General features: G+C 29.8%; 1 protein-coding gene across 1 annotated transcript; it reads left to right on the forward strand.

Moving 5' to 3' along the window:
- Positions 1-4,553: 4,553 nt before the first annotated feature.
- LOC105626228 (hexokinase type 2) lies at positions 4,554-19,852 on the forward strand. Its single transcript, XM_012207533.1, has 7 exons — positions 4,554-4,697; positions 16,500-16,662; positions 17,351-17,706; positions 17,909-18,008; positions 18,291-18,645; positions 18,897-19,167; positions 19,775-19,852. Exons 1-7 carry the CDS (start codon positions 4,554-4,556, stop codon positions 19,850-19,852), a joined length of 1,467 nt encoding a protein of 488 aa, XP_012062923.1.

Here is a 19,852-nt window from a genome sequence, read left to right on the forward strand (position 1 = left end):
GTATATATATATATATATATATGTGTGTGTGTGTGTGTGTGTGTGTGTGTGTGTGTGTGTGTGTGTGTGTGTGTGTGTAAAGTTCAGCGTCAATAGTCTTGTTTCAATGAAACTATACTGCCTGAAACTATATACTGCCAGTTGTCAATATAGTATACGTATAGTAACGAGAACTATAGATTTTCAATACTGCATAGAGCTTAAACCACTAGAGAGGGAATGGCCTATTCAAGCAATGATTGAAAAGTGAGCAAGATCTGAAAAACAGAAGATATATTTTTGTCCTGCTCGGTAATTTTTCTTCTTTCTGAGCATTCCTCCAAAAGAGGATAGAAGAGGATAGAAAAATTCTGTCCTTTACATCTTGCTCGACGTATTCTCCCCCCCCCCTTTCCCTAGTAGTTTAAGTTTTATGAAAAATATCAATCATGAAACTTTATCTCTAGAATGGAAAGTGAAAATTGAAAATTTTAATTATTAAAGGTAATGGAGAAATTTTTCACTTTTCATCCTAGGAAAAAAGTGATTGATACTCAGTACTGGCAGTCAACTGACAGTAATATATGAACATTCCCATCTGGCCGAAATCGTATTTCTAAGTCTAAGGAAGCGTTTATATTGGCTGTAACCAATATTGGCGTTTATATGCCGTAATCTGTAAGAATTGATCAATCATCTTCGAATATTTCCTTCTTACAATGGAATAAGAGGGGAATATTCAACTGCGATTAATCACGTTGTACGGTTATACGGCCAATATGCTCCCTAAGTCACTTGATCAAAATTGATATTCGTCAATTTCTATTACGTGACTTATTTTGATGCCGAAAATGAGTGTCGAGTATAAAAAGGCACCTTTAAGCCCGATCCATAAGACACGAGTCTGTAAGACACAGGTTGCAAGCTTGTTGTGTCAGTCAATTCGATGCTTCAATTTTTAAAGTGACGCTTCAAGAAGCTGAAGCTCGATCTACATAAGACCTGCAGAATGCAGGTCATAAGTCGCAAATGAAACATATTTCAGATTGTAATGCATGGTCTACAATGAACAGTAGCAATAATGAATTAAGGAATAGAAATCATAGTTGAATGTGAGAAAAATAATCAATGATTGGTCGATTTCTACGCCTATTCCTTACTACTGTTACTGCCCAGTATAGACCATGTATAAAATCTATTCTACAATAATCGTAAGCGTAATTGTGATTCTAATTGTAAGAATTGACCAATCACAATCAAAGATTATCCTTACATTCGACTTGGTTGGTCAATTCTTACAACTACAACCACTTACAACTACGTTTACGACTATTGTAGAATAGGTTTAATAGATCGCAGACTGCAATACGTAGGATGCAAGACACAGAACGCGAAAGTTGAAGTTCAACTTTCTGTGTCCTGCGTTCTGCGTTCAACAACCATATTATAATTAAAATACGTTAGATTAGGTTAGGTTAGGTTAGGTTAGGTTAGGTTAGGTTAGGTTAGGTTAGTTTCTAATTTTGTGACCTATGATCCGCGTTCTGCATCTTATGTATGAATTTTAAGATTTTAGGATTAAGATACCGAAGTATAAACCAGGCATAATGCAAATTTGCGATTTGTGACTCGCGTTTATGTCTTATAGTCTACAATAGGCAGTAGCAGTAATAGATTAAGGATTTAGAAATCGACTAATCATAGTTGAATGTGAGAAAAATAATCAACTATAATTGATCGATTTCTACATCTACTCCTTAATCTACTACCGCATTGTAGACGAATCTTTAGAGTGCAACATCTCGAGTTGCCGCTATGAATGCTTCGAAGCATTTGATTGGCCAATCGGAAGAAAGAATTTTACTAATTGACCAATCAAAAAATACTTCGAAGTGGCAACTCGATCGCACCTTAAAATATGCATAAATGTATATATCCTTTAAATATTCATTTTAAAATTAATTTATATGATATTCATTTTACATTCATTTTAAAATTCGAAGATAGCTTGGTTTAGATCGATCTCAAATTTTCAGAACGTTAATTTTCGGACTTCGCAAAATTAGATTCGAATATCAGATTTAATTCAGAATATTCATGAGAGAATATATTAAAAAACTAAGATAAACTTCCGTTCTTCATTTACTAGACTTCGTAGATTCATTAGATTAGATGAATCTCTAGATTATCTCTGAAGCGATTTGTTGCAATCTTAAACTAAGACCTTTCCTATTGCATACTTGAGTTTTGGAATGTATGAATCAGAAAACACATAATTTTCAGACCGGTAAAGACGGCGCCAGAATTATATGAGTCGTGTTTATGGATTTATCTCTTGTAAATATTCATTAAGCTCTTATTAATATTCATTTCATCATATCGTTCTCGCGCCTCGAAGCAGTGGCGAGGAGTTCCGAACAACCTAATTAGAATAGAGTAAGTGTCACGCAAGATACTTGATTCCATCTCTACACATTGACTCGCCCAAAATACTCCGCGAAAATTACGCATGCAGTCAAAGCATACCTACAGAGTCACACACAGGAAGACAAGAGATACATACATATTTGAAGATTGGCTATATTTGCAGCCGCGAACATCAGCGCAAATGATGTAAGCCCACAGTGATCCCGAGAGTGTCGTGATTGCTTGCCACTAATCACGATACGCCTCCATCGATATTTATTGTATCTCGTTATCGTATTTCTACCGTTTCTTCATCTTTTTTTTTCGCGAACAATGACCGAACAAGTCTGGGACTATGTCGGGGAAAAATGGGAGCACATTGACCAATCGGTGAGTCGATGATCCCTCCCTCCTTTCGCGGCATCCTTGACCTTCGTTGCGTAAGTACATAAATTTTTTTGTGCAAAACTATTCATTCATCCTTAACATCCCGTGTCATGAATTCGAATAACCCGATGTTTTATATGACGAAACGCACGTAAATTCGATATCATTCATAACATGGGAGAATATCTGATTTCTTAACGCAAAACAGGATGTATTTCTAAGCAGAATTATTTTCAAGCAGTTTTTGATAATATCGTATTTCTGCCGTACTCCAAAAAGTTAATCTGCGGAAAAGAAATCTTCGAAATCGATATCGTTATCCAATTCGATTGACGATAATAAGATCATGCTCAACTGCAGACATGAATTATTAAATTTAATCTTCGTATTCTCAAGTATATTTTACATAACATTTTTATTTTTATTACTTGCATATAGACTATCACAGCGGATTCGTCATTGTCACAATGAAAAAACCGCTGACAAGACCAAAAAGGAACAATTAAGTTGTGAAATATGCGGACAGATCAATTCTCTTTCTTGAAATCGATCTGTAATTTTTCTTATAGCTATCTACATATATGAGAAAAATTTTAGAGTGCTAAACAAAGGTTTCCTACTAAAAAAAAAATATTTTTAAAAATACATATTTTATTGTTATAAAGATACGACAATTTATGGTCAGTTCAAAGATATACAAAGATATATAACAGTTTATGTAGAACTGTTCAAAGATATGATTTATTAGACAGTTTTATTGGACAATTTGTTTTCAATGTGTGACGTGGCGTGACATACACATTCGTATGTTTTCTTCTTGTTGTTTGAGGAAATCAAACTATTCTATTTCTAACTTTTCTACTGTTAAATTGTTCTGTATTTCCATCAACATGAAAATAGGAGATTCTCTCTTGAGAATTTTTTAATATCTCTAATATTTTGAATGTTAAATGAAAAAGTATATTTTATGCTTAAAATAATAATGCGAAATTTTGCGAGATATTTGAATTTCGTGCCAGGAAATTACGACGAAACAATGTTTGCTCGTAAACGTAGAATGACCCTATAGAAAACAAAATGGCGGGGTGTTTGAATTTTCCTCCTGAGTAGGTACATTTCAAGGTCAGATATTTAGAGAACCGTAAAAATTTTTCCAATAATTAATTATTAAATATAAATAGCTTCGTGCGAAATTGCTTGCACCTAACATCAAATTCAACGTAATTTATTCGACGCCTTCTGCTTCTTCAGAAGAGATCAATTTCAGTAATAAAAATATGTTAGGGAAATCTTCTGCTTCTGAGAAATCTATTTTCAGAACTTTCGCCCAGGCGGGAACATGACATTGAACTTCCCATTTCTCATCTTTCGTTTTTCTAATTCCCTTGAAGTGTTCTTTTGTCCTCTATTAGTTCTAATACGATATTATGTTATGTTTTATTTTTTTTTTCGTAACCTCTTTCGTAAACTCTTAAAATCTTAGTGAATAGGGATGATTTTCGGCTGGCGTATTCATTGATTTTCAGTTCTCATGCGCATTATATTTCGGAAGACGAATACCTTCAGATGGCGCCAATAACGCATTGGATAAAATTATTTTGCCAAGTGTTTATTCAGGGTCAGATGTCTCTTGATATTGTTCTTGGACAGTCAATAATCGCGCAGCAATCGTGTGCAAGGATCAGTCCCGAAATTATCATTTTACTAGAAAAGTGTAAGAGAGAGGTCAGAGTTAAAGATAAGGTCAAGGTCAAAGGAAATATCAAGGTGAGCTGAACAACATGAAGACAAAAAACAGATCGTTATTCAGCAGAATATGCAAGTGTTACAGCAAGAAAGAAACATTAGATATACGGAGATATTCGAGAAGGGATTCTGAAACGTCTTATCGGGATCCAGAAATGTACTTAAATCCGACAGACGAGGTAATTTACGTTTCTTCTTGTATAAGATTTTTCATGATAAAAATGCATCATTATTCAGATGTTATTATTTCGATGATTCTTGGAAATTTTTAATTTTCCTCGCACAATTATGAATTTCTTATTACCGTGAATTTAATTATCAAAATAATTAAAAGAGGAGAATAGTTGTATTGTTAGTGAGTTATAGAAGTGCATTTAATGTTTCTTATTAGTTGTAATTGATTTCCTATTTATTGTATATTTGGATTTTTTCTAATGAAGACTTTATTGCGAATAATTAAAGAAATAATTTATGTTGATAATTTTATTCTTTTATTATATAAGTTTCATTATATAAGATATCTGAGAAAAAAATATATTACAGAATATTATTATTTCAGTAATCATATCTAATTTTTATTACATTTGTATTACATATAATAAAATGTTAATTTAAAAAATATATTAATTTAAAAAGTTCTTTTAAGATTAATTAGAGCTGTCTTGCTCTTGTTTATCTTTTTTACGATATTTTTAAAACTATTGAAAATTTTTAAGGTAGTTCTCTTTAATAAAGTGGCGAAAATTTGCGATGTCTTACCAAAGCCCACCCAAAATTACAAATATCTGCATAATTTGGTTAAAATATTAAAACTATATTTTAATAAAATAGTATGGAATATACAATAGTAAATCAAGAGCTGTATCTTTATCGAACGAAAACAAGATGAGATTATGTTTACTTTTCGAGGTTAAATTTTATATGCAATTATTTTTACAAGTTGCAAGTTTATGCATGTAAATATCCTTTCAGAATGGCGGTTGACCTATTACTTTATTGTGACCATTAAAAGCGTAACGTTTTAAAACTATTATATTCTCGATTTTGAGAAAAGTCTATGATAAGATTTGTGTGCAGTTAATCAAAGAAGTTCGCGTCTGCGAACTTTATATGTCACAAGTTATACATGAACAGTTATATTTTCAATATTTTTTTCTTTTATTTCACCATTAACCTACTATAGAATTTTGCCCACATCAATTTCGATACTTCAACTTCATTAAAAAATTAGACATTTTTATGGTAACTCGATTTACTAAAGAACTATTTTAAGAAAATTAAAAACCTAATGAAAAATACAACAAAATAAAAATTTATAGAGAAATATAACTAGGTTTCTCTTTTTGTCTTGATTATCGATTTCCGCGAGTAGCATGTTTAGTTTGAAAATAACCTCAGCGCATGTCATTACGCTGCTCACAGTTCATATGTCATCATATATTTAATTTCTGAGCTTCACAAGAATTATTTATATTTTTAAAGAAAGTATTTGTTTCTGTTTACTAATGGAACCAGGATATGTGCCCGGTGCAAATTTGGTAATTTTCATATGATCATTAATCAACAAACATAATCATATCAAGCAGGTTATAAAAACAGCGTGCATACATTTGATTATGTACTTAAATTAAAAATGTAATACATTATATAAAATAAAACATTTATTAAAAATAAATTAAAATTTTACGATGTTGAAAAATATGTAGCTAAAACTATAATCGAAAATAATTTAAAACTTCATAATTGTCAATAATTCGAAATTTTTTATCAAATATATGTATATTGCTTACGTAAGAAATTATATCAATCAGCTAGCACAATCTTGGCACAATGATTCCAGCCAGTTACGGTGTTCATTCGAAGACCTTGTTGCAAGAGTAACGAAGTGGAAATGTGCACCCCAGAAATATCTAAACAGGCAATCTAATCTTTTTATATTATACTAAATTAATTTATGTCAAATTAATAATCAAATAATTTAATTAATAATAATAGAATCAAAAAGTACAAAAGTATAGGGAAAGATTGAAAGAGAAAAATAATTGCGAAAGAATAATACGAAATATTAGATATATTATAAATAAGATAATATTACCTTCTTTCAAAATATATATTTTCATTTGTCATAAATGTTTGCAATTTTTCAAATTTTTATTTCATAGAGTCATAATAAATCAAGAAAGATTCATATTATTTACAAAATTATTCTATATTTTTATATAATGCGACAAAAACAGTCTGTTTTCTCTTAATAACTTTTTCATTTAAAAGAGAATCATATTCTCGAAAAAAAAAAAAAAATATTAAAATGTCTTCTCATTTTGATAACATAAAAAGCTATTGAATTATTTTAATTTAATACGATTTTAATTTTTTCTGAGATTCTTGAATTATTGATATGAATACCAGTAGTATTGATAAAAATACCAATTCATTCAGAGAGATGAAATGAGAATCGATATTTTAAAATGTACTGAATTCATCCTTGAAATTCTCGGTCCTATATATTATATTATACTTTGTAAAAATATTTCAAATGCAACAACCCAATGTTGCTGGAATTTAAAATCTTCATTAAGATTAAAGATATCTAAATTCTTGTTTCAAGAAACATAACAGAAATATGACAGTGACTCATTAGGAAAAAATGTATGCTGTTAGCAAAAGAACTGTGCGAGTAAGCTATTCTTCTTTTCCTCCTGTTTTTGTCACCGGATACGTTTTGATAAATGCATACCACTGGAATTGGATTAGTGAATATGGAACATGTTTTGTATTGTTTACGTAATTTAATGCAACGCGAAACTTTTAATCGAAATACGTTATTGATGAGTAGTTAATACGTTGCTAAATAATAATAGCGCGTTTGACGTACTGTGTGACGTCATCACGTTGAATATTAATAACGCGTTATGAATGTTACCTCATTCCGTTCATCAAAGAGGATCTTACAGTGAAAAAGAATTCTCGGTTTGTCACATTATTGCACTTTTCTCTCTTCTTTTAGAAGAAATCTTAGTTTACGGAAACGTTTCCAAGATTCAGGAATTTTTCTTAAATAAAGTACCTTTACTTTTTTCTTCTTGTATAAATCGTAAATGTAATAATGTATAGCATCTTTTACTTCTAATTTATATTTTTATTATTTATTTTAATTATGTGTTTTATGTGTTGTTATTTTAATTATGTATTTTAATTATGTGTTTTATGTGAAAAAGCGAAAAATTTCAGAAAAATGATGAATTATTAATTAAAAATCATAAATTGTTTATTAAAAAGTGCTCATTAATCAATCAGATATGACTTAAAATTTTTTTTAATCAAATAATTTTTTATATTACATTTTTTCACTATAGTGTTTTTTCTTCATATTGCTTATTTTTTCTTTTTTTCTAGGTCCTAAAATATAAACGATCTTTTAAGAATCTTTCTTTTTCTTCCTATCTTCTATTTTTTTTCTTCAATTTCTCTCAATTGTTTATTGTTGAAGCCTATTGTAAGTTGAAATAATTCAAAGATCAAATTCATTTAAGCATTCTATTGCATCGATGAGAAAATTGTAAATTAGTAATTTAATATTCTTAGTGTTTTGTCCTAATTAGGAATATCTTCAAGATCTTTCACGTGATACGTGATGCATGCTTTGCCATTTTTTCTGCTATCTCTTTTCTCATAATTCATTTTGCGAACGCAAATGAATTATGTAAAAAATTAAATCATGCGTTGACGTAGTTAATGTAGACGCTTCAATTTGACGCTGCTATTAGCTGCATCGACCATTGGTCGCCATATGTCATGTATTGTGTTACTGTGCACCGCACAAAGAAGTAATGATTGTAACAGCAACGTGTACATTATGTAACATCGCGACGATCCTGTTTCACGCGACGTTCGAAACGTTCACTGAATTCTATCTGTCTCCACTTACTTCACTTCGATTATATACAATTATAAAACCTATTCTTGACGCATTAGATACGACGCACTCAACTACAAGGCTAAGTAACTTGGCGAAGCTGTTATCTAAAGTACTAGGTCATTGCATATAAAATGTTTTAAAAGTTTTACAGTACACATTCGCACAAATGTTTTGCGATAACCAGGTATTGCGTGTTAAAGCAATATATTTTTGTGCAAAAAAACTTTTTATTTTATTTTTCGTGAAAAATTTGCAAGTTTTCAAGTCAACAATGAATTTGAGAAAATGTGAAAAAATTAGGAAATTTTTGTATAACATTCTTCCTCATGATTTTAAAATAAAATATGTATATGATGTAAAAACATGTGAAAAAAATTTTTTTAATTTTTAGAAGAAAATATCAGAAGACTTTTAAATTAATTCTTACAATTTGGGACAATAGAAAATGTAAAAACCTCTCGATTTTAAAGGCGCGCATATGTACAAAATCATACACACAAGCTCGAAATGCACATGTGTTTCTACACGTACGCATTTGTTTCCAGCAAAGAGAGGGAGAAAGAAAGAGAGAAAAAGAGAGAAAGATACTTAAAAATATATGTCAGAATTACTGGGTATCTTTTCAGTACGTTTTCTGTTATGTATACAACCGGCGAAAAAAGGGGAAGGAATACAACGAACATTAATCGCAGTTTCTTCGCTCAATTTAGAAATATATTTTCGCGACAAAAATATCGAAGATTTTTACCATTCATTTGCTTTTCTACATTACAAAAGCGATTGTATTACATGTCTGCGCAATCAGAGAACGTATCGTCAGAGATGATAACCCTAACGAAATATCGAAGGCCTATAAAGACAATTTTATCGAAACACCCGGACTTTAATCGTTGTCGATAAATAATTAATGCAGAAGGAAAAACAAGAGAATTTATGTACAAAGTTTATACGTACGACGTTTCGGCTTTTATCGAAAGGCACGAAAATCCGTCGAGATATACAATCCACCGGATAAACGATATAATATCGGGAATCGGGAATGTTTATATTGTTTAGATTATTAAGCAAAGGCATCGATAAGACCGATTGAATTATTCTGACAGGGTTATCAACATCAGAAATGCCATAAGTTCATTAAAAAGAACCGGATCTCATTCAATATCTGTAGACAAAACTGGATTTTTTTGGACAAATATCGCTCTCTCCGATCTTTTTAAAATTTACAAATTGTAATGTATAATTTACAAGTTGTAATGTATAATTGGTAAAAAAAAAGAACAAAATATACAAAAAATCTTATTCGCGTCATGCAAAATGACTTACGTCATTATGGCATAAAAAATATTGTTTACTTTCTATCTGAATGGTTCATTTTTGTTAATGATTCGTTGGTTTTCTCACGAAAAATGCAATGTATACACAACACATTATACTCACAATACAAAGTATTATTCCTGTTAAAAAGGAAATTATCATCAGGAACTAGGAAAAGATATCGCAAGATAATTAGAGATAATTCAGGAAGGAAATATCTAACTAGAATAGGATGATTTAACAAATAATAACATAGAGCGAGAGTTTATTTTCTTTATTATTAAATTTATATTACAGATTTATATAAAATTTTTTACAAAATAAAGAGAGAGAGAGAGAGAGAGAAAATATTAAAAAAATTTTTTCTTAGAAAAAAAAAACGAATTAGAAAAACGAATAATGAATACAAATTATATATTTACGATTATGTAAATGATCATTCGATTACTCCTTTCAATAAATACATATTCATTACATGCAAAAACATTATCCTTTTATTATATTTATTCTTTGTTCAATGTGTGCTTTTCTATAATTAGGTAAGCATGACGACATGAAAAATGTCGAAATTAAATTGCATCGATAACTGACAACTAAGCAGACGCTATCTTATTGATCGCGCCTTGTCAGTCCGGCTTGTGTTTATTGACAATTCAAAGAGATATATTAGCTAAGGAAGTTTAATACCTCAGTATAAAATAATCTCTTTCGCAGAATCACAGATAACAACATTACGCATACAAATAAATTGCAACACGTTGTAGATTTTTAACGATTGAATCATATGATTCTTGATATGTATGATCGCCAGAATTTAAAACATTCTGAATTAAAAATTACAAAATAAATATTTATTATATTGATATTATGTAATTTTATCATTTATTATATAATAATATATATTTACATATAATATATATTTACGTATAATTTCTTATGCCGTTAAAAATACGGAACTGAGAAAGATTATAAAAAAAATAGAATTAGATCATTAACAAGAATTAATACATATTGAAGAAAAGAAATTAATTTTCTAAAAAAAATTTATTTAAATAAAATAGAAAATAACGAGATAGCTTGCGTAGTAGTAGTAAGTAGCAGTAGTATATATTTTCGTCTCTTAAAGGAGAGACTTGGTGACGTCACCAACGAGGGATTGAACGGGCGAGCCCCCGAGGTCGACCAATCGCGATCCGACTTTCACTCCCACATGTTTTAACTCACTGAAACATTGCGTCATCCATAAAAGATCCGTCTGAAGCAATGAATTTCATCATAATAGTGTAATCAATTTCGATAAATTCTTCAATATTAATAAAATTCAATATTAATTAAAGTTATGATCAATATAGTTCTGCCATCTGATGGTATTAACCTGAATTTATCCAATATTTTTTCACTCAAATATAATAACAGATTGATTCAAACAGAATTTTTATATAATGACTGCTTTAAAATTGCTGTAGAAATAAATTTTAGATCGATTTGTATCAACAAATAATATTTAATTTTAATGAGTTTTCTATCTAAATTGGATATTAAGTTACTTCTATTTATTTCATCACGACTTATACAATCAATGATTTAAAATTAATAATATTTATAATTTTCAAAATCGTTAAAATCATATCCATATAAATGGTTTATAAAATCATTCATAAAATACAAAAGATTTAAGGCGACTCAAGAGATAAAAATAATATATCTTTTATCATATGTTTAACTAATCAATGAAATTATATATAATTGAGTATCAGTTAGTCATTTTTATTAGGAAATAATATAGGAAATAATATAGATTGGTCAATCATTTTTATTAGGAAATAATATAGGAAATATCTACTTCAGAAAAGCTTTGATCCATTTGCCCTTGAGGACGAGCTTCCACCTTAACATCGAATGCATGCGAGGGGAAAATCACCCCTCTTTCTGTCTACTGCCATTGCTACCCCACTCACTCTTCCACCACTAACTGATTTGCCACAGTGCCGGCTCATTACATTAGAAAAAAAACCTTTATTTTTTGATATTAACAAAAAATCTTTATGAAATACAAATAAAATGTATTTTGGATATTATAATTTAATTGAATATTTTTACATATATGATAATCTATTTATTATAAATTTTTTAAATTTACTATTAAAATTTTTTAATTTAATTTATATATAATTAATTTTATATAATTAATTTATATATAATTAAAATAAATTGTTTAATTAAATATGATAAAAAAGAATTATTTATTCATAATTAAGTTAATTTAAAAGTTTAACGTAATTTAAAAAGTATATCTTTATTTTGATTTAATCCAATGTTTATAATATGTATAAACAACTTTCTTTTACAATAAAATTTTAATTTCAAAAAATATACACACAAAAAATTTCGATGATAATCAACGAATGGATCTTTAAGCACATGTGATCGTTTAACTTGGTTACCTCATTAATCATATTTATACAACTTATTCATGTTTACAGTACTTGTACTGCGTACATCATAAAGTATTTAAAAGTAATGTAAATAAAAATAAAATGAAATAACATCTGAAGATAAGAAATTGAAAAGAATAATATTATATTATATTATATAATATTATATTATATAACTAAATAATATTATATTATATAACTAAAGAGTAAAAATCAAACAAGAATTTTATCTATGTATTTATAGGGTACTAGATAAAATTGGATCTTTTAAAATTCAATTTTTTTACATTTAATGACCCAATAAAATAGAATAATATTCCGTCAAATTTCTTCATAGAAAAAAAAGGACAGATCCTTTGAAATAATTGTTAGTAAAATCACGGGGAGAAATGAGAAAACGGGTCATCACTGGTACCATTGCCTCCTCCATGGCCTCCTTTCGCCCCACTATGAACAAGTTCCATTCCCTCTATCAGAATCGCTCTTGTGGGGAACGAACGAACAGGCGCCGTCATTCTAGCCAGTCGCGATACAAAGTTCATAGAGACAGCTTGTAATTCATATATTTATCAGGAATCAAAAACTCCACTTCCTAATCGAGCTAAGTTAGTCTCTAAGCCGACATCGACGAAGTTGAACGTAGAAAGAAGGACGTGATAGAAGGAAAGATCGACGTGCGTTCGATTTACGTTTTTTCTCCTATTGCTGGTCGTTCATATCAGCAACCACGAAGCTACTCGAGGGCTCCACTACTGAGTGCGAGGTTGGGAGGGCCATGAAGACGTCCACGTTATGCAGTGACTTGATCAAGCAGGAGGTGAGCGAGTGGTCGAACAGTGAATGATTAGAAGAAGCTTAAAGGGCAAAATGTGTATACGTGTCTCTGTATAAGTCTGTTGTGTGACATCATGTACACTTGGATTAGAAGATGTTTGAGGAAAGCTCGATAAAGCTCGGTATTTATTTAATATTTCCTATAATTTCCATTACATTTAAATCAGACTAGTTTAAAATTCGATCTTTATCATATATTTCTTCGAGTTGCTTGCATTTGGAATATATTGAGAAGATCAGGGATATAGAAAACAAGCTTGCATGAAAGATTGACTGTAAAATTGGAGCCAAGGTTAGAAAGCAAGGTCGGAAAGAACATTAAAAGATGGCGAAAAGAGAGAAAAAGAGGAAGAGGCGATGTTTATAATTATTTAAAGATATAATATAATTTTATAATTATTACTATATAATTTTTTAATTATTACTATCAAAAGTGTAAGAGGCAAGAACTCGAAAGATAGATTAGAGGAATGGGTCACTGGACCTGAATAATAGAATGCAAAAAATTAAAAAATCGTAAAGGAAAAAATGTTTAAAATTTGAAATATAATGATGGATTAATAATAAAATAATTCTCGCTTTTATATAAAAAAATTGTAATTAAAAGTAATAATAAAATGCATAAAATTATTAGAAATATTTGAATATTAAGTAGAAATGAATTTTTAAAGTTACCGGTCGAAAATGTATGGAAATAGGATAAAAGAAATATCTATATGATTAATAAATCGATTTTTTTTTCGTTTTAATTTTGATTATATAAAGTTTATAAAGTGTTACAAGCAATATTAATATAAACAAGATAAGCAAATAGATTAAAAAATAAAATTAATAAATATTGGATTAAAAATAAAAAAGATGTAATACAGAGAAAAACATTTGATAGATTTCTAAAAAATTCGACGAATTTTAAACGAATTCTAAAAAAAAAAGACAAGTTATAAAAAAATTCAAATAATGAGAGATCGAACGATAATCGATGATAACAATTTTACAGTTTTATTGTTGAAAAATTTTATAGAAAAATTTTATAAGGCTTTTTAGAATTAAATTCTTTCTTATATTTTGAAAAAAGTCAAACAAATAAATATTTCCAATCATAAATAACTAGAGAAATAAAACCAAGAATGAAACTTAATTGGGACAATTAAAAGTTGAGTAACATCAATTGAGCCCCGCAATGTTAGAAGAATATAACTTGAGAATTTTCATTTCTTTTCTAGAAACATTGTAACGCAATCATTTTATTATATTTCATAATTTTCTCCAAAAAGCAGAAATAATTGCAAAAATGTAAAAAAAAATAAATATAAGAAATAATAAAAGTTTCAAGAGAAAAGTTTATTAAATTACAATTACAATCACATATGCGCGAAGGGATGCTGTGTGATAGAATTGATCTCGCATAAGAAACGCACATTTCTCCTAAGTAAATGTCAACAATAACAATATCAACAGTATATAATAACGGAATAATTTAATCATATTCGTTGAGAATCGTTTTGAATCTTATACTGTTAACGTTTGCGAATAATAAAGGAAACAGACAGAATTTAGTGTGCTGCTGCTACTGTAATAAAAAAAACGCAATAAACAGAACTCTATTAATGGGAAGAATGAAGATAATAATTGGATATTACATATAAATTGTCCGGTAAATGATCTAATTAAACTAGATAATGTATAACTTACTTGAAAGGTGATACTAAAAATAAAAATTAACTGACATTTGCTTTTTTCTTTAATTAACACACAACGCGGTATAAATACGCGATATAAATTAATAAGTTAATTACATAATACATACATTACGAAGTGGAAAGTAGATGATAGAATCAGGTTAGATAAGCAGGAAGATAAGAAATGGAATGCAGTTAAGGTTATAGCTGCGTGTGTTAGTACAGTGTCCGACGAATTCGCAGTCATAAGGCAGTTCACAAAGCGCGATTCATTTGTTTTCTTCGTTTTTTGCGAGCTTTGAAAGTAGTTGAATCATGCAATTAGCTACGTAAACGAGACCACAAATGTAAATGAGAATATAAATAAGTATTATCAAGAGAAATCTTTGACCATTGAACGCAGATGCCATCGTTGAATATCGTTATAAAGACATGCGATGTACTTTATTCTTTAAGATGTATCTTCAGCCACACTTAATTTTATGTTATATAATGCTATATAATAATTAAATTTTATAATAATAAATGGATAATACATATATCTAATACATATTTTCTTGTTAATTTACAAATATATGTAAATATATATTTATAAATTAATAAAATACAAATATATGTAACAGATATATCTATAGATTATTTATTATTATGAAATTTATAAATATATATTCATACGTATTTATATTCTGTTTATTACAAATTGTCAAACAATTTATACATTTTGCACGTAGGTGGATTCAAGTTTTGCAATTATAGATTTTATTTCTGTTCAAAATTTATGATACACATATCGTTATAAATAAACTAAGATAAAAAAATTATGAATCCAAATTTGTAATACGTTCTGTCACGTGCATTAACCCACGTACTTTTGCATACGCTGCGTGTATATTTTACTATTATTCATTCATGATGGATTCTATTGGTCAGCGGGCGGGTGTGTCAGTGACGTCATAAATCGATGTTTCATTACGCTCTCGGTGGGAGAAAGAACGTATCAAATTGGCGGGAAATATGATATGTTTTAATCATTTCAAGTATCCTGCTTCCATTTAATTAAAAATATTTTTTTCTTTTTATTAACTGTCAAATATGCTGAATTATAATTAAATTGATATTATTAAATCTGAATAAACGTTACTTTTATCTTTATCTTTCTTTATGTTTTTTAATGTTTGCTTTAAGATTTATTTATGCCTAAATTCATATGCTGTGTTTGCAGAATCTGTTCATGTTACCTGCGTTATATTAAAACTCTCCATTCAAGTTTTATTTTTTTTCTTTTTATCGCTTCGAACGTTAAGACTTGAAATCTTCAAGAAACCGAAGGCTTATAAAGAAACATCATATTACTGATAAAATATATAGAAATATATAGAAAATTTGTTCTGTTCAAGGAAGAGAATCATCTTTTTTCTTATAGAGTTGATGCGTAGTTTAATAAGTATATGATAAAAAAATAAGGAAAACTCAACTTGAAATTTCGCTTAGAATTCATATAGGAAGTACAATTTGGATGAGTGTTCGTGCTGAATTTCTCGCCGGTATGACATCGAGGAAGAGGGGCAGGGGGGGAGTCAGCAATCAATAGAGAAAGGATCGATCGTCTCGCGATCTCTCCTCCATTCGAAATCTCTCGATGTTATATGCGCATCAGTAAGAGCGAGAATGTTATGCAATGCCCGTGTTCGGCGGTCGTGTTGCGTGATGTGCGTGGTACCTAAGGACGATTCAAGGTCACCCAATAACATCGCCATGCGAATCGATAACGAGTTTCATCGTTCGTTTCTCTGTCCGTAGATACGAGATGCCTGTAAGGATCTCGTCCTATCAGATGACCAGCTCCGGCTGGTCATGCAGAAGCTCACCGACGAGATCAACAAGGGTCTGTCGAAGGAAACTCACGACGATGCGGTCGTCAAATGCTTCACCACTTATGTGCAAGATTTACCGAATGGCACAGGTAAATAAGAAAGCATGATGGCTGCGTTCAGTATAGAAAGCAGCTTCGCAATTGTAAAATTCTTAAATATGATTGGTCTTGTTCTTAGTTCTTAGTTCTAAAATAATTCAAATTACACATCAATCATTTTACAATAGTTGCATATTTATATGGAATTCATACATAAAAAGAGAAGGCCTATTCTGTAATTCTTAACGATTGTAACTGAAGTGTTACAGTATTGTTGCGCAGCTTTTTTTACTATATACAAAACTTACGCAATGTTACACTGTAACGTTGCTACAGTTACAGTCAGACCTCTAAGACGCAGTAAGTGCTGTCCGAAAGCTTGACATTCGAATGTAAAAATCGAATGTAAAAATTCATCAAGCACACATATAATTATATTTTAGTAAGATTCGTTTATGATATTGACATCTATGCAGATTTTTAGGAGAAATCATATACTAAAAAAAAAAGAAACAGATTATAAAAAGATACAAGTCATTAAACTATGCATTGTTTCTGTATCCTAATTCATACATAGAAGATTCATGTAAGATTCATTCAGATGTATTGAAATAAGCGAAAACAAAAAAGCTCTATTTATAGAAAAACGATACTATACCAAATATCAATAAGAAGGAATTAAATAAAAATTGCTTAGATCTTGAAAGAAAGTTACAATTAAATCCAGTTTTTTTTACAGAAAAGGGCAATTTCCTGGCGTTGGATCTGGGCGGTACAAATTTTAGAGTGTTGCTAATCACATTGGACCGTCAGAATTTCGATATGAAAAGCAAGATCTACGCTATACCCCAGAGTTTGATGCTGGGAACCGGTACTCAGCTGTTCGATCACATTGCTCAGTGTTTGGCGTTATTCGTAAAGGACCTGAACTTGCAAAACGAGGTACTACCATTAGGCTTCACCTTCAGTTTTCCCCTGACCCAATACGGATTGACAGAAGGCCACCTGGTGAGGTGGACTAAGGGCTTCAATTGTAGCGGCGTAATCGGTGAAGATGTCGTTGCCCTTCTCGAAGACGCAATTAGTAGAAGAAAAGTAAGTGCAAGTTGCATATGAACGAGATATTTTATATCCAGATATATATATCTGTATAATGAGATATATATTAAATTTTTCGACCTAATTCGTTTGTTATTTTATTAATTATAATGAAATGTTTGAAAGTTAATATTCTATAAAGATGTTATAAAAATTTAATTTTAAAAAATCGATATAAATATATAATTATTTTCCACAGGACGTTAAAATTGACGTATGTGCGATCTTAAATGACACCACCGGCACTTTAATGTCATGTGCTTGGAAAAATCGAAACTGTCGAATCGGTTTAATCGTCGGTATGTACATAACATTAATTTTTTTAATTACGAATTTTGTATAATAGATTATTACCGTAATGTATAAATATCACGCACACAATTAATTTATATACATAAATTTGAACTGGAATAAATTTGCAAACTTAAATATTAAACGTAATAAAAAAAATAACATTGCCGAAGAAAATTCTCAGCAAATTATATTGTAAGTTTTATTATATTCTATTCTCAAATATAATAAAATTATAAAATATAAATTTTATCTTTATAATTTGAATACGTATTACAATATAATTATAGGTACTGGAAGCAATGCCTGCTACGTCGAAAAAACAAAAAATGTACAATGTGCGATTCCAGGCAATTATAGCTCAGGCAAGGCCGATATGCTCATAAACACAGAATGGGGCGCATTTGGTGAACAAGATGTGCTAGATTTTGTGATAACCGAATTTGATCGTGCCATAGATGAAAATTCTATCAATCCTAGTAAGCAGCTGTTTGAGAAAATGATCTCGGGCATGTATATGGGTGAATTAACAAGGCTGGTTCTTGAAAAGTTAGTGAACGCTGGTCTTCTCTTTGGCGGTAAATGTCCCAATGATCTCAGAAAACGCGGCAAATTTTTTACGAAATACGTCTCTGAGATCGAAAAGTAAGTGTCAATTGATATTAATTGCATATTATATTAAAGATTTCTCCAGATTTACCATAAGCGCTAAATTGGATTACATGATGGAGATCTCTTTAATCTTTGCATTATCTAGAAAAATTAATTGAAAGCATTATTTATTGATGATTAAGAATTATAAAATATGGATTAAAATTATTCGTCTTATGTGATTAATTAAGGATTAAGCTATGAAAAATTCAGGAGTTAATTAAAAATGCATTTGCGTATTCCAGCGATCCTAAAGGTAGATATACAAATTGTCGAGATGTATTAGCCGAGCTAGGAATGCGGAATGTAAGTGATCAAGATTGTGAAAATGTGAGATATGTGTGTTCGGTGGTATCGAGGAGAGCTGCGCATCTGGTGAGCGCGGGAATAGCAGCGTTGTTAAACAAAATAGGGGAGAATAATGTCACAGTGGGCATTGATGGATCGGTATACCGATTCCATCCACACTTCCACGATCTCATGACAGCGAAAATCAGCGAACTTCAGAACCACAAGGTAAGAATAATGGAATAGAAAATGAAGAAACTATAAGTATAATAGAATTACCAAGCAAGGTCTTAATGCTAAATTATTAAAAAACAAATAATTTATTGTAACAAACATTTCGATCCTAATTGGGTCATTCTCAATGACCCAATTAACCTTGACATAATATAAAAATCAACTACTCATTTAAATAATAATCTTGAACAAAACATGATATAACATGATTTAGCCAGAAATTATAATAATATTATATATAAGTTTCAACGTGTATGTATCTTTATCGTTATAGATGGTTGTAAGAATTGCTCAATATAAAAACGTGAAAATTTTTATTATATTAATTTTATAAATTATTTAAGCCTTAGTTCTTATATTATTTTTATTACGAGTATATTTTTAATCTTACAAAAATGCATATGTTCCAAAGTGAAAAATTAAGTAAAATTGAAGCTTAAGATTTTTATTTAAAAACTACTCTCTTTCTAGAATATGTAATGAACAGAAATTATGTTTATTCAAAAAAACAAATTCTTTTGGATGAGATAAACGAAACAACACTATATTATAACGAACAAAGTTTTATTCCCGGATTTTTTCACTGACTTCTTTATTGCAGTTTGACTTGATGCTCTCGGAGGACGGTAGCGGCCGCGGCGCTGCTCTAGTCGCTGCAGTGGCGTCGCAGAGGCGGTGA

The sequence above is a fragment of the Atta cephalotes genome (assembly GCF_000143395.1).
Source record: "Atta cephalotes unplaced genomic scaffold scaffold00005, whole genome shotgun sequence".
NCBI lineage: Eukaryota > Metazoa > Arthropoda > Insecta > Hymenoptera > Formicidae > Atta > Atta cephalotes.

Coding starts and splice junctions, on each gene's coding strand:
- LOC105626228 (XM_012207533.1), top strand. CDS start 4,554: ATGAAGACAAAAAACAGATCGTTATTCAGCAGAATATGCAAGTGTTAC. Junction 4,698..16,499: donor ACTTAAATCCGACAGACGAG/GTAATTTACGTT, acceptor CTCTGTCCGTAG/ATACGAGATGCCTGTAAGGA. Junction 19,168..19,774: donor GCGAACTTCAGAACCACAAG/GTAAGAATAATG, acceptor TCTTTATTGCAG/TTTGACTTGATGCTCTCGGA.